Source organism: Culicoides brevitarsis, chromosome 3 (genome assembly GCF_036172545.1).
Source record: "Culicoides brevitarsis isolate CSIRO-B50_1 chromosome 3, AGI_CSIRO_Cbre_v1, whole genome shotgun sequence".
Lineage (NCBI taxonomy): Eukaryota > Metazoa > Arthropoda > Insecta > Diptera > Ceratopogonidae > Culicoides > Culicoides brevitarsis.
In genome coordinates, this window is record NC_087087.1 from 23,205,094 (window position 1) to 23,218,633 (window position 13,540).

The 13,540-nt window shown below is 34.1% G+C and overlaps 4 protein-coding genes across 4 annotated transcripts; 2 read left to right on the plus strand and 2 right to left on the minus strand.

The window, feature by feature from the left end:
* The first annotated feature begins 925 nt into the window (after nt 1–925).
* LOC134834005 (nose resistant to fluoxetine protein 6-like) lies at nt 926–7,328 on the plus strand. Its single transcript, XM_063848515.1, has 7 exons — nt 926–2,278; nt 3,698–3,921; nt 3,978–4,561; nt 4,616–4,919; nt 5,199–5,449; nt 5,510–6,101; nt 6,668–7,328. Exons 1-7 carry the CDS (start codon nt 1,052–1,054, stop codon nt 6,810–6,812), a joined length of 3,327 nt encoding a protein of 1,108 aa, XP_063704585.1. The 5' UTR covers nt 926–1,051; the 3' UTR covers nt 6,813–7,328.
* On the minus strand, nt 7,190–9,834 carry LOC134834006 (negative elongation factor D). Its single transcript, XM_063848517.1, has 3 exons — nt 9,688–9,834; nt 7,987–9,631; nt 7,190–7,327 (listed from the first exon to the last, which is right to left on the minus strand). Exons 1-3 carry the CDS (start codon nt 9,739–9,741, stop codon nt 7,296–7,298), a joined length of 1,731 nt encoding a protein of 576 aa, XP_063704587.1. The 5' UTR covers nt 9,742–9,834; the 3' UTR covers nt 7,190–7,295.
* Nucleotides 9,835–11,289: 1,455 nt separating this feature from the next.
* On the plus strand, nt 11,290–12,746 carry LOC134834772 (activating signal cointegrator 1). The gene is made up of 2 exons (XM_063849547.1): nt 11,290–11,400; nt 11,452–12,746. Exons 1-2 carry the CDS (start codon nt 11,379–11,381, stop codon nt 12,705–12,707), a joined length of 1,278 nt encoding a protein of 425 aa, XP_063705617.1. The 5' UTR covers nt 11,290–11,378; the 3' UTR covers nt 12,708–12,746.
* Nucleotides 12,717–13,335, minus strand: LOC134834773 (uncharacterized). The gene has a single exon (XM_063849548.1). It carries the CDS (start codon nt 13,296–13,298, stop codon nt 12,744–12,746), a length of 555 nt encoding a protein of 184 aa, XP_063705618.1. The 5' UTR covers nt 13,299–13,335; the 3' UTR covers nt 12,717–12,743.
* Between the last annotated feature and the right edge of the window lie 205 nt (nt 13,336–13,540).

The following is a 13,540-nucleotide window of genomic DNA, read 5'->3' on the forward strand; positions in this document are numbered from 1 at the left end:
TACATTATGTAGTTGCTCTGTCGTGTCTTCTGTGGTAAATTTATATTTTTTTTCTGAAATTTATTAATTAAAAACTTTTCTATACAATAAATCAATGCTTATCCATACTTTTTCAAACATATTATATTTCTAATACCAATCAGAAAAAGAGACCGCCTTTAAAGAACATTTTGCTTCGGCTATTGAACTGTTTGTTTTAGAAACAACAGAAAACCAACAGCCATTTCTTGTTGCAAATTTGAAGTAGGGACTATTTGTATGCTGATAATTTAACAAACAGATTTTTTCATAACTTTATTCAGGACTTCTTTTGTACAATTTCGTTAAATTTTGAGCTTTTTTTAAGCAAATTTTCAAATTAATTCTTATCGAGACCAGGAGCGCAAAAAGCACACAGAATAAATCAAATTTTTGAGACCCCTTTGAAAATTCAAATTACCGAGGCAGCAGTGCCCCCATATTGCCCTTATGACGCTACGGGACTGATCAAACTGTCCAGTGGAATCTAAATTTAAAGATTTTTTTTTATTAATTAGCAAAATACCAAATTTGCAAGAATCCTCAATCTGAAAACTTGGTAGTAGTTAGGTAAATATCATTCTATCAGTCTATAACAAATGATTTGGTAAAAATTTTAGGTCGGAATCGAATGTTTCTAAAAAATTTGAAATAATATAAAACCCACTTGGAATGAAAAATTCCAGAATTCCTACAATTTCTATAGTAATGTGATAAGAGCGATTAACATGCGTGAAGATCAAAACAAATTTTCTGAGCAAGAACTCATAACGACACTGAGAAATAACGAGAGAGATGCACATGATCTATTTTTAGCTCTCAAACGACCAACAAACATATGAAATTGTCAAAAAATTTCATTCATTTAGTTTTTACAATAATTTTGCTGCGAGAAGACACGTATAAATCTGTGTGGTGCGCGCGAGTGTGAAGAAAAAAGTCAAAATTTTTACCTAATACTTGAAAAATCGCCATTTTGCTTTTGCGGAAAAACTTTTTAAACGGCTAATTTAGTGCCGGAAACCGCTTTGTAATGGTCGCAACGGGATGTGCGCGTCCAAAGCTATGTCTTTTTTACCTTTTGATGCTGTCGTTGTATCTTGCGGGCCCGCAATGCGATGCCTTTAAGCTACGACGAAAAGCTGTGAGTGGCAAGTCGGGCGCCATAGAAAGTAAACGCCATCAAATTTATTTTGACGACGATGATGACGATGGGAACTCGATGGATGATAATGATTCGGAAGAAGTGGAAGATCTGATGGGACTGGAAGAGGATGACGATAAGGATGATGATAACGATAACGATGACGACGACGACAACGAGGAAACGAGCCGGGAAGTGACTAGCAGCCGGAAGAAAGTCACTCAAGTGTTTCAAAAAGTGCGAAAAGTCAAATTCGAATTGCCGAACGAACGAAAAAAATATTTGAAGCGACATGTTAAGGGAGACGACACCGACGACGACGACGACGACGATGACGATGACAAAAGCAAAGAAGGTATTTTTAGCAAAGTACTCAGTTTGTTTGGATCTAAAAATAAAGATGCGGTTGAGGCACCTGTTGCTGCCGAAAGTGCAAAAGAAGTGCCAAAAGTAGTAGATGACACCGCAACAAAAACACCGAATGCCGGCAAAAAGAAGCGCAAGGCCAAGGGATGGCGAGCATACGTTGAAAAACTGCCTCTGGGACCTTTGCTGGACTTTATTTCGGAAGGACAATCAGCGGAAGAGGACGATGACGAGCCAATTGTCAACATTGAAGTCCCCAAAAATATCAAACCAACTGCCCAAATCGTCGAGGACCTCAAAAAGGCCGTTCAAGACAAGAAACAAGAAAAATTAAATCGAAAAAAGAAGCAAACGGGACATCCGCCGCTTCCCTTGCATGAATTTGAGAATTTATTGATAAATATTCCGTCTTTTGTGCCAAATTACACGAAAATTTCCAATTTTGAGTGTCGCTATCAAGGACAGATCTTTGAAAGACAACTGCGGGGACATAAGCCATGGACTTTGCAAATGATTGATTCGTCAGCGAGAATCTCTTCGGGACTTTTGAGAGGCAATGCAAATCAACTGGGAGACTACGACATGTGCACAAATATCGGAACTAAGGTGAAAATATCGAAGCAAGATGTTGTCGAGATTCGTGGAAAATATTGCTTGGCTCACATTGATTTTTATGCGATTGAGGAGGGATTGAAGGGACCACTAAATTTGATTCAAGGAAAAGGTTTCGTTAGAAGTACAATCAATGATGTAAGTAATTTTTTATACATTAAAGAAAATTAAAATAAGGCCATTAAATTTAATTATTTATCTTAAAACTTCACAAAATAAAAATTTAAGAAAAAATAATAATTTTGGTCAGGGCCAAACTGCTTTTGACTTTTGCTTTATTGCTATTGACTTAAGCAAAAGTTTTTGAAAATATATTGCTTCTGCTTGCAAGCAATAGCAAAAAGCAAATTACATTTTGCTTTTGCTTTTACTCAAGCAATTTCTCAGCTGGTAATTTGCTTTTTGCTTTTGCTTAAGTTAAAAACTTTTTATTCAATTAAAATGGACTTTTGTTAATTTTTATTTCTTCAAGCCACTAAAATTTTTTTTTAAACTTTTTATTCAAAAATATCCAATGGGGCAAAATAAAAATAAAAAGTTGAACATTAGATTAAAAGTGACAGTATTTTCATAATTTTTCAAAATTTTTTAAAATTTTTTTATTTTTGTATTGAAAATTTTATTTTAGCATGAATTTTAGAATTTTCTTCCTTAAAAATGTTTAAAAAAAAATTTTTTTGCTTCCCTTTTTGGAAAAAAGTTTAATATAAAGTTGATCTAAAATTTTCAAAATGAAGAAATTTTTTAAAAAATTCGAAATTTTGAATTTACTTAAATTTTTTCAAATTTTAAGCTCATTTATAATATTTCAGACAATTTTTTACCTTTTCTTGAATTATCCGTCGAATTAATGTAAAAAATATAATTTTTCATGTTTTTTAAAAAAGTAATTTTTTTAATTTGCTTGAGCAAAAGCAAAGCAAATTTCAATATTTACTTTTTGCTTTTACTTAAGCAAAAGAAAAATTCAAAATTTTGCTTTAATTTTGCTTTAAAAGCAAAAGTCAAATTAAAACTTGCTTTTGCTTGAGCAAAAGTCAAAAGCAAAATGTATTTGACTTTTTACAAAACTTTAGCTTAAGCCCTGATTTTGGTCATGTTACTGAAAATTTTTTCATGTAAATATAGATGGAAAATATGTTCTTAAAGCAAGTTAAGTTCATATTTAATATCATTTAAATAATTAATTTAGTTATTTTTACCGCATTTTAATCAAAAATTACCAAAAAATGCCATAAATTTTCCTTTTTTCTAAATATTTTTTTTTTATTTTTTCTTCTGATTTTTTTTTTCAACTAAATTGGAGGGGGGTGACATAAAGTGAAATAATTAAATTTAATGGCTTAAATCTGAAAAATTAAAAAAGATTACTGACTTCACTCAAATCGAGTTTTTTAAAATATTTTTTTTTTATAATAATTTGACATGATTTTTTTTTTAATTTTCGGAATATTAAAATTTATTGAATGAGCAGAAAAAAAATGAAGAAAATTTTTAACATTTGCAATTTAAAATTTTTTTAACTTGTGAATAAATTTAATTACCTCAAAATTTCAGCCGGTTCACTTCATTCCTCGTTTTACAACCACCAACTGGGGCATGTGCATACCCTCAGCTTGCACCAATGAAGACGCCGAACAAATGCTGGAGAACTTCTTGAAGCCTTACAATTGCACTGGACTTCGTGTTCAAATCGAAGTGGACGAAGACAATTGTTATGTGAAGGAAAAAATCGATTATGCCGAAGTAATTGAAGAAAATTGGGAAATTCCTGCTACTTTGTAAGTAAATTTTCATTTAAAACTAGATTTATAATTTTAATTTCTTCCGTTTCTAGGCTTTTTTACAGTTTCTGCATTGTCTGTACGCTTGTGGCAACAATGAGCGACTATTCCAAAGCTCTGAAACTTGATGTGCTTTATCGAATTCTTGTTAAATCCAAATCCGCGGATGAAAATTCCACCAATAAAGAAGAGGAAAAGGCTCCTGTTGTCGAGCACGGTGTCTTGCACAAGATTCTTATGACATTTTCATTAAAATCAACGTTCCCGTTGCTGTTCAACGTGGATGGCAGTGATGAAGAACAAATTATGTGTGTTCACGGACTAAAAGCCATCGGCACTGTTATGTTATATGTGGCTTTTAAGATGATCCCACTCGGCCGCATACCGTTCGACAACCGGAATCAAATGACGGATCTCTTTAATAATCCTGCAAGCATCGTTTTGCGAGCACTTTTCCTCTACACCGACCTATTTTTGTTGCTTTCGGGACTTTTGAGCTCTTATGGCGTCGTAAAAGACCTCAAAAGTAAGGGGAAAATTCACGTAATCAAACGGATGATTGGAAGAATTGTCAGACTGACGCCCACTTTGCTAGCAGTTTTGCTGTTTTATGCTTTCATTTGGGAATATATTGGAAGTGAGTGAGATTTTTAAGAATTTTGATTATTTTTAATGATTTTTTTTTTCGTAGGTGGACCCCAATATGGCGATCTAGTCTACAAGAATTCTGATTTGTGTAAGGAAAACTACTGGAAAAATCTTCTGTTCATCCACAATTGGATGCCATTCGAAGATATTTGTGCTACTCATACTTTTACACTGGCAATCGACATGCAATTGTACTTGATTGTCACTCCGTTACTCGTGTGGCTTTTCTACAAGAAGCCTCTTGCTGGATTGGCAGTTTATGGAATTTTGCATGGATTCTCAACGGGAGCGAGATTCGTTGATGTGCTGGAAAGTCGACTCTCTTTCGTACTTTTCCATGGAATGAAGTAAGTTTTTTTTTCTCAAAATACTTAAAAATTCAAAAATTAAATGAGGAAAAAATTAAAATTCGAAAAAATTGATGTTTTTGGTTTTATTTTAAATTTTTTTTAAAGTTTTATGAAAAAAATTAAAAAAAATTACCAAAATAATTTTTTTTTTATTTTTAAACTTTTAAATGTGATTCAAATTTGATTTCAAAAAAATTAAAAATAATAAATGATGAGCGTTAAAAAAATTTAAAATTTTTGCAATTGTAATTACCTACATATTTTCATTTTTTTTAGATTGAGTCAAATTTATCGAACTGCAAATGCCGCAATTACCTCTACAGTTCATCGAGCAACTCCTTATTTGATTGGCATTGGACTTGGAATAATTTTGCGTGACTTTGAGAAAAACATCAAGATCCCTCGACCAATGGTGCTTCTTTCGTGGTTGTCATCCTTCCTCGGAATCGCTTGGTGTTTCTGGTCGCCATCGCATCTTGCTCGTCGTTCATATCAATATGACTCTGAGGAGGCGAGTCAATATGCTGGTAAGAATTTTTAATCGCCTTCTTAAGTTTTTTCGTTCAAATTTTCACATTTTCTCGTAGCAATGGCTCCTTTGGTCTTCTCAATTTCCGTCGCGTGGATCATCTTTGCCTGCAACTACGGTTACGGTTCATTCATAAATCGCCTACTTGGATCACGTCCAATGATTTTGCTGTCACGTTTGTCATATTCGATCTATTTGTTAGAATTTATCGTTTTCTTCACCTTTGCCGCGAGTGCGAGATCAACGGATCACTTCACGCTCGCCACGTTGTTTGATACGCGGGAAATTGGCGTATTGCTTGGCGCGGCTTTGGCCTTGACCTTGATGCTCGACTTGCCGATGCAGAATATTAGAAGACTTATTTTGGGAAATGCGGAAGAAAATAAGGAAGCTACGGCAGTTAAGGAGCAAGAACAAGAAGTGAAAGTCACACAAACGAATGGACATCATGTGGTTAAGGAGGAATTTAAAGAAATTAAGGAAGAAGAAGTTGAAACAATCAGTCCGTGGGCCGATGAAGAAGAAGATCCATATGTACCGGCATTTAGACGCAGTTTTGAAAGCAAAACGGAAAAGACGAGAATGTCACCAAGAGAATATTTTAAACCAAACAGCAATTTGAGAGGAAATCCATGGGTGACAGATAACGGGTGAGAACTTCAGTTGAAGTTTGTAAATTTTTTTTTAAAGATTAAAATTAATTTTTTTTCTCGGAAACGAATTTTTCAGTTCTGCAAGTTTAGTGATTTTTCATGAAAAAAATATTTATTTAATGATTTTTTAACTTTTTTTTAGAGAAAAATTTTGTACCTAAAGTTTTTCCTTTAAAATAATTTTTTCTAATTTTTTTTATGAATATTTTTACAATTTTTGTTTCGTCACCTGGGAATTTAAAATCGTAGAAAATCTTCTAGAAAAACAAAAAAAAACTATTGAAATGTTTTTTAGAGTCTCATGAGCAAAGTTTAGAAAGAAAATTTTGAAAAATCTGAATATTTCGTAAAAAAACACTCGAAAATCTCAAATTTTATAAAATCAAAAGGCAAAATTTTATTTTAGGTGAGAAAATATATTTCCAAAAAAATTCAAAAATCAGCAAAATAAAAATTTAATGAAAAATTTCTAAACTTTTTACTTTTAGATAATGAAAATTCGCTTTAAAAAAGTGAAAAATCTTTTTAATGAGGTCTGTTTAAATTCCCTTTCCATTTTTTAGACCCCCAGAGCCACCAGAATCCGAGGAAGAAGAGGACGAAGAAGAACTAGAAGATGATGAGGAACTCTTGGACGAACCTGAACCCGTAAAAGAGCCCGAACGTCCCATGAGACGTCGTTTTCAGTGGGACATCCACGACGACTAAAAATATATCACCATAAGACCCCTAAAGATACTCATTCTCATTAACTTATTTATCTTATTTTTAAGTCCAACGGAACCAACGTGATATTATATAAATCGAATTTAAGCATTTTCCAAACAATCTTTCAGTTTTTCACGGGAGAAAAGTCTCAAAAATCGGTAAAACGTTGCTGTAAATAAACATTAAAGACATTTTTTTCTTCTCATATTTAATCTTTAATTGCTAGTCACTCACGTTCACACAAGTGTTCTAAAAAAAAATTTACAGGGTCTATAACTTTTTTTAAGGGCAGTTTGCTTGCTACACATTTAGATTTTGGCGTCTAACGTGTCACAGAAGACATTGTACGCCTGGATTTTTCTTGTTCACGTACTTACTTACTCTCTTACTTACACGAATTTGTTATTTATATATAAAAAAAAGTTGTAAATAAAATGAATTTGAATAAAACTTTGTCTTTGTCGCACTCTTGCATTCATCATCCTAGATTGCACCACGAGTCATGCGTGTTCGAACTGCAATGAAAAATAAATTTATTAATTTTTCGATAAAAATTTTTGGTCACTTTAAATTTATTTTGAAATTTTTGTCCCTTTCAAAAAACCAAAGAGAATATAAAAATTTAAATATTTTTAAAAAATACAGATTTTCATAATTTTTGAGGAAATAAAAAAAAATTGTTTAAAATGATTTCTACTAAAAATGAGATTTTAACGTAAAAAATTTTTTACAAAATATGTACGGATCTTAATTTTTTTTTCAATAATTTTTTAATGTTGTTTTTATCATTTTATGAAAAAAAAAATTATTATTTTTCTATAAAAATTTTTGGTCGTTTAAATTTATTTTGAAATTTTTTGAAAAAAAAAAAAAAATTCATAAAAATTTACCGATTTTAAGATTTTTTTTGAACATTTTTAATTTAAAAATTTTTTTTTGACCAAAATAAGTATTTTGACGTAAATTTTTTTCGCTAAAAATATTTTTCACAAAATAAATAACGATTTAAATTTTTTAAAAATAATTTTTGAAAATTTTAAAAATTAGCAGAAAAAAATCAAAATCATTTTATATGAAAAAGTATTTCAAAACCAAAACAAAAAAAAATTTTTGTGAAAGGAAATTTCAAAATAAATTTAAAAATTCTAAAATTTTAATCAAAAAAAAATCTTACCAATAAATTCTGACACGACATCATTGTCACCATCTCGCATAGTGCCCGTAATTTCCTCATTTTCGACCATCGGCAAAAATAATTCCACAAACTCCTTCGAATATGGATGCGTGATCGTATCGAGCACTTCTGTCACGAAATAACGGATTAACGATATATCGGTATCGTCTTTCGCGCAACACTGCTTGATATATTTGACGACGGGCACGACACAGCCACGCGCTAACAAGTTCACCATGCGATCCAGCAGCATTTTTCGCAGTTCCAGTTGCACCAAAATCTCCAATTCGTCTTGTTTCGATTCGAAAAGTTTGATGATGAGTTGCAAAATTTGATCGTGAAGTGAGGTATGGAGTGTAGCAACTTCATCGAGGATTACCAAGTGCACGGGACAACTGTCGGTGCATAGCTTGAAGTAAGACGGTTCTGTTACGGTATTTTCTACCCATCTAATGACGCCGACAGCTACTACGGGATACTTGATGCATTGATAAAGCGTGCAAAGATCGACAATTAGCTCGGAACTGCCTTTGTTGACGTTGCAAATGGCATGAACTTTCTCAATGGCACCGATTGTCGTCTTTAGTTCGTCTTTGTTTAGCGTTTTCTTTTGTTGTCCGTTCTTGGGTTGCGTTTCGCAGACACTTGCAGCGTACGCTAGCAAATAAATGTACTTTGATTTGTGTTCCGGATTCAATTTGACGCCAGTTTTGAACAACGAATCCACGAGCAAGTTCAGGAATTGCGGATTTCGGATCAAATCGATTGGTGGAGGCTCACTTGACGAGTAATGGCGATACAGTACATTGATATCTGCGGGATTTAAATTGTTCCGGGACAACATAGAGGTCAGAGCTTGACTTGCCGCTGGGTGTGGTGACGAATTATTGAGTGCCATCGTGATCGGAGTGATGTTCAGTCCTTGGTCCAATGCATATTTGGCCACTTCTTCCGCTAATCGCTTCATATTCGAGCCACCTTTCGCCTCCAAAGCCAATAAATGGATCATAACTTGCGAATAAACGTAAGTATGTTGCGAGTGACACACCATTTTCGCAAGTTCCTGTATCGTCTTTTGTCGTTCATCCGCATTTGTGAGGTATTTCGCGATGGAAGTCTTCAAAACTCTCGAAAATACTTCAATTTGCTGGGCTGCCGTCGAAATTGACGTAATTTCACTTTGATACCCGGCATCCGAAATCAACTTTATCGTAAAATTCAGCATCAAACAATCCGGATATTCTTCGGCGAGACGGTAAATTAGCGAACGCCACGTATGATGACGGATCATTTGTGTCAACCAGTCGGGCGTTTCTCCCTCCTCCGTGAAAATCGTGTCAGCTTTCTTCGGATCGAACGTTTTGAGGATCATGTCTTTCAAGTGATTCTCGACCATGGCTTGGACATCGGTGACTTTTACGCCAGCCATGATGAGCCATTCTGCGAGCAAATTTGCCATTTGAGCGACTGCCGTGTAATTTTGCGACAAACGGTTGATGACTTGTTCCGGAGTGCCGCCAGCTTGGAAGTAACGTTTGAGCTGTGTGAAAATTCCGGGCTCCATGATGTAATCTGGCGTGGAAAACTTCTCAAGACACTCAGAAAGGACCTCTTGGGGGTTTTCCATTATCTCATCGGCCGATTCCTAAAATATGGAAATTGTGTTGATGAAGCGTCTTTTAAAATATATTTGATATTTACCTTCTCTCCGGTGTTGTTTCGCATCCATCCATCATCCTCGTACTCTTCATTCATCTTGCCGATTGAAAGTTATTATTTTATTTCTTATTTTGACGAGTTTTTCACTTAAATTTTACGGATTTTTTGATGATTCGAAATGTTTGTTTTGGTTTTGAAAACCCTACCGAAAAATTTGATGATAGATTTTGTGATAAAAATTTTTAGTAGGGGTGATATAAATTAGTTATTAAATGACATTCGAATTTATTAGAGGATTTTACTGTGAAATATAGCAACAAAAATGGAAATTCTGAGTCAAAAAAGAAATATTCGGATTTAAATTTCGTTTTATTTATTTATTTGTGAAATTTATTTTTTTACTGAAAATAATTTGCATGTTATTGTTAATCAACAATAATTTCAATAAACATTCGCAAACAATTTTTATAAAAAAATATTTCTATGTTGGACAAATAAATTTATTAAAGCAAAATTTTAATTTGTCCTCTTATTTACATTGATAAAGAAAAATCGAAATTAAGTAATAGCGTAAGCAATAGCTGTCAGAAAAAAAGAAAAAATGGCATATCGATCAATCACACTGAGAATTCAAATTTGAGGTCTTTAGTAAAAAAAATCTGAAGGGTATACCTAAATATCTCAAAGTTTCAACGACAATAATTCAGAGGAACAGATCATTTCAAGTAATAGGAAAATCGAAAAATCAACAATGGTTCAAAGGATTTTTTTAATCTTAAGGAAAAAATATTTTCCGTCTTAAACGAATTTCGAAAAAATCCAAAACTTTAATCATTTTCCAACTTTTCTATTCCTTCAAAGACAATTTAAACACTTTAAACATTTTCGAAGTTTATGATCTTTCAAAAAATCTTTGACTAAGTAAGGAATAACGCATATCGAATCGTTAATCTCTAGTGAATTTGCTCACTTTTACAGTCTAATCCTCATCAACTTGCTCTGATTTGAACTTGGCTTGTCTAAGGCGATAATTTATTTATTTTTTTTTTAATCTTAACATATTTTCACAAAATTTGATTTTTTTTAAAATTATAACAAAGGACACAGAGAGTTTTAACAAGAATTTACAAGTTTATTAACAGTAATTACAATAAGGAATACAAGATGTGTCGTCGGCGAAGTGATGAGAATAACTGTCCTGTTGAATAACCTTCCTGTCTATTTATGTGTGGAGAGTATTTGTATGGATGAATCAGAGTATATGTGGATACGCGTTTGAAAATGTAGCCGGATATAATTGAACCGTCACAAAATTATAAGAACTTTACTAAATTTTTCATCAAACATTTTACACTGGTTTAAATATGATAAAATCCTGATAATTTTTGGAAGGGTCATATCCATAAAATTGCTGACAGGGTACAATAGGGATGTCAAAAGCGAACATTTTTGTGTGTTGCTATCCATGGAAAACTGTAGTGAGATGTATGAAAATGATAAATTTGGTTGTGGGTTGTATTCCGAATAAAACCAAATGTGGTGCTTTTCGGCGGAATACCGCAGTGAGACGAATGAAAGTGATAAAACAGGGACGTGGGTTGTATTCTGAGGAAAATACTACTTCTTAATTTTATCACTTTCATTCGTCTCCTCAATTTGTCAACAAACAGGTCAATTTCTTATTAGAATTCTCGATTTTCTCGATAATAAGACGAAAAATCAATTGATTCAAAATGACGTCACGTAAAAATAAAGGTAAGTCATTAAAATTTCTATGACGTAGTTAATTAACATCATTTTCAACAGGTGACGGTGGCAAAAAATTTCACAACACAACGAAACCTGCCGACAAACCAAAGGAAAACATTCCATCAGAGTCCACCGGCGCAAAGAAGAAAACCAAATTTGTGCCCGTGACTTCAGGTGATATTGAAGCGACACTTCTCAAAGGTCGTCACCGCTGCGATTGTCAAGCCACAAAACACAAACTCATCACGAATTGCATGAAATGTGGCCGAATTGTGTGCGAACAAGAGGGTTCCGGTCCGTGTTTGTATTGCGGAAATTTGGTGTGCTCTCGTGAAGAAGAAGATCTTATTGGACAACAGACAAAAAGAGGTCAAAATTTGAAGAAAACCCTCATGGAGCAAGGTCGACCTGCTGGCTGGGAAGAAGCACTTGCCCAACGAAATCGCTTGCTGGACTACGACCGGAACAGCGCTCGTCGCACAGAAATTATCGACGACGAATCCGATTACTTCAAAAATAACAGTGTCTGGTTATCGGAAGAGGAACGCGAAAAACTAGCAAAACTCGAACGAGAGCTGGAAGAGAAAAAACACGCAAGTCGTCGCACGAAAACCATCACCGTGGACTTGTACAATCGCCAAATCGTCGAACAAGAGGAAAATCTCGGCGAACTAGAATCAAAAATCTACCAAGAAATCCTCAGTATGGATGCGCGTCCATCAAACACGTACGAAGATTTTGCGGAAATCATGAATGCCGAAATAGATTTCCCCACATTTGACATTGGAGCCGTTGACGAAGCGACGGGAAGGAAATTTGACGGTGTCTATAATCGCGTTCAGGACAAAGAAATTCTGGAAATGAGTGATATGCGAAATTGTTTGTCAATGCATCAACCTTGGGCTTCACTTTTAATTGCGGGAATCAAAATGCACGAAGGTCGTTCGTGGTATACGCATGTCCGAGGACGATTATGGATCGCATCGACCGCAAAACCAGCGGAAAAAGAAGACATCGAGATGATGGAACGATTTTACAAGAAATATTACGATGATGCAGGCTTGGAATTTCCAAGTCAATATCCGTCGGGAGTGTTATTGGGATATGTAACGTTGCAAGATTGCCTCCCACAAGAGGAATATCAAAAAGTTCATCCGGGAGGCGAGTCAGATAGTCCCTACGTGTTCATTTGTACAGATCCGCAACCACTAACGGTGCTATTTCCCGTGAAAGGTCAACATAAAATCTACAAATTAGACCAAAGTATCCATTTGGCTGCGATGAAATCACTGCAAAAGATCAAAAATCACTAAAATCCGTAATTTTCGGTTAATAAATATTCTTTTTATTTAGTCGTCTGCTTTTTTACGACGTTCCTGCTCCTCTTCAAATCGATCTAATTCGTCGTTCATCTCTTTCAGCTTCCGATGAATCTCTTCTTGCAGCTCGCTGTAACGCTGAATACTCGTAATTAACGTTTCTTCCGTAATTTCGTTCCTTTCCTTTTGTTCCTTTGCTGTCTGGATCATCACTTTCAATTTATCCGTGACATCTGGAATGTTTCCGAAGTACTCAGCTCCGAGTGTTGGCTGAAGTTGCTTGATTTTGTCCAGCAACTCGAAACTGTGCGCCAATTCGTTGACCATTGTGGTGATGAAAATTTCTTTCATGTTGATTTGTTGATTTTCCACGACAAAATTTGGATCGAGGAATTTTTCGACTTCTGCGGATCGTTTGACGACTTCGTTCATTTTTTCATGACCACGAATCGCACTCGAAATAAGTGTGTCGGCCGAGATGATGGAGTCGATGACATTATCCTCTTTCAGATTTTCCTTCGTTTCTTTCGGGAGGATGCGCGAGAGATATTCAACGCGTTTTTCTAGGACACTTAAGGGATCCATTTTATTTGCGATGATATCACCTCCTTCGATTGTTTACCAAAATTGACAGGTCAAAATTGATAGGGATGGCAAAAAATCGACTATTTGAAGCTCGAACTTCGAGTTGTATTGGTAATTTATGAAAAATAAAGCAGTTTTGAAGTAAATTTTTAATTTTTCTACAAATTTGAATACATTGAAGGAGTTACAAAAATTTGGAAATTTAAAAAAAAATATTGAAAAAAAAATAAATTTTGAAAAAA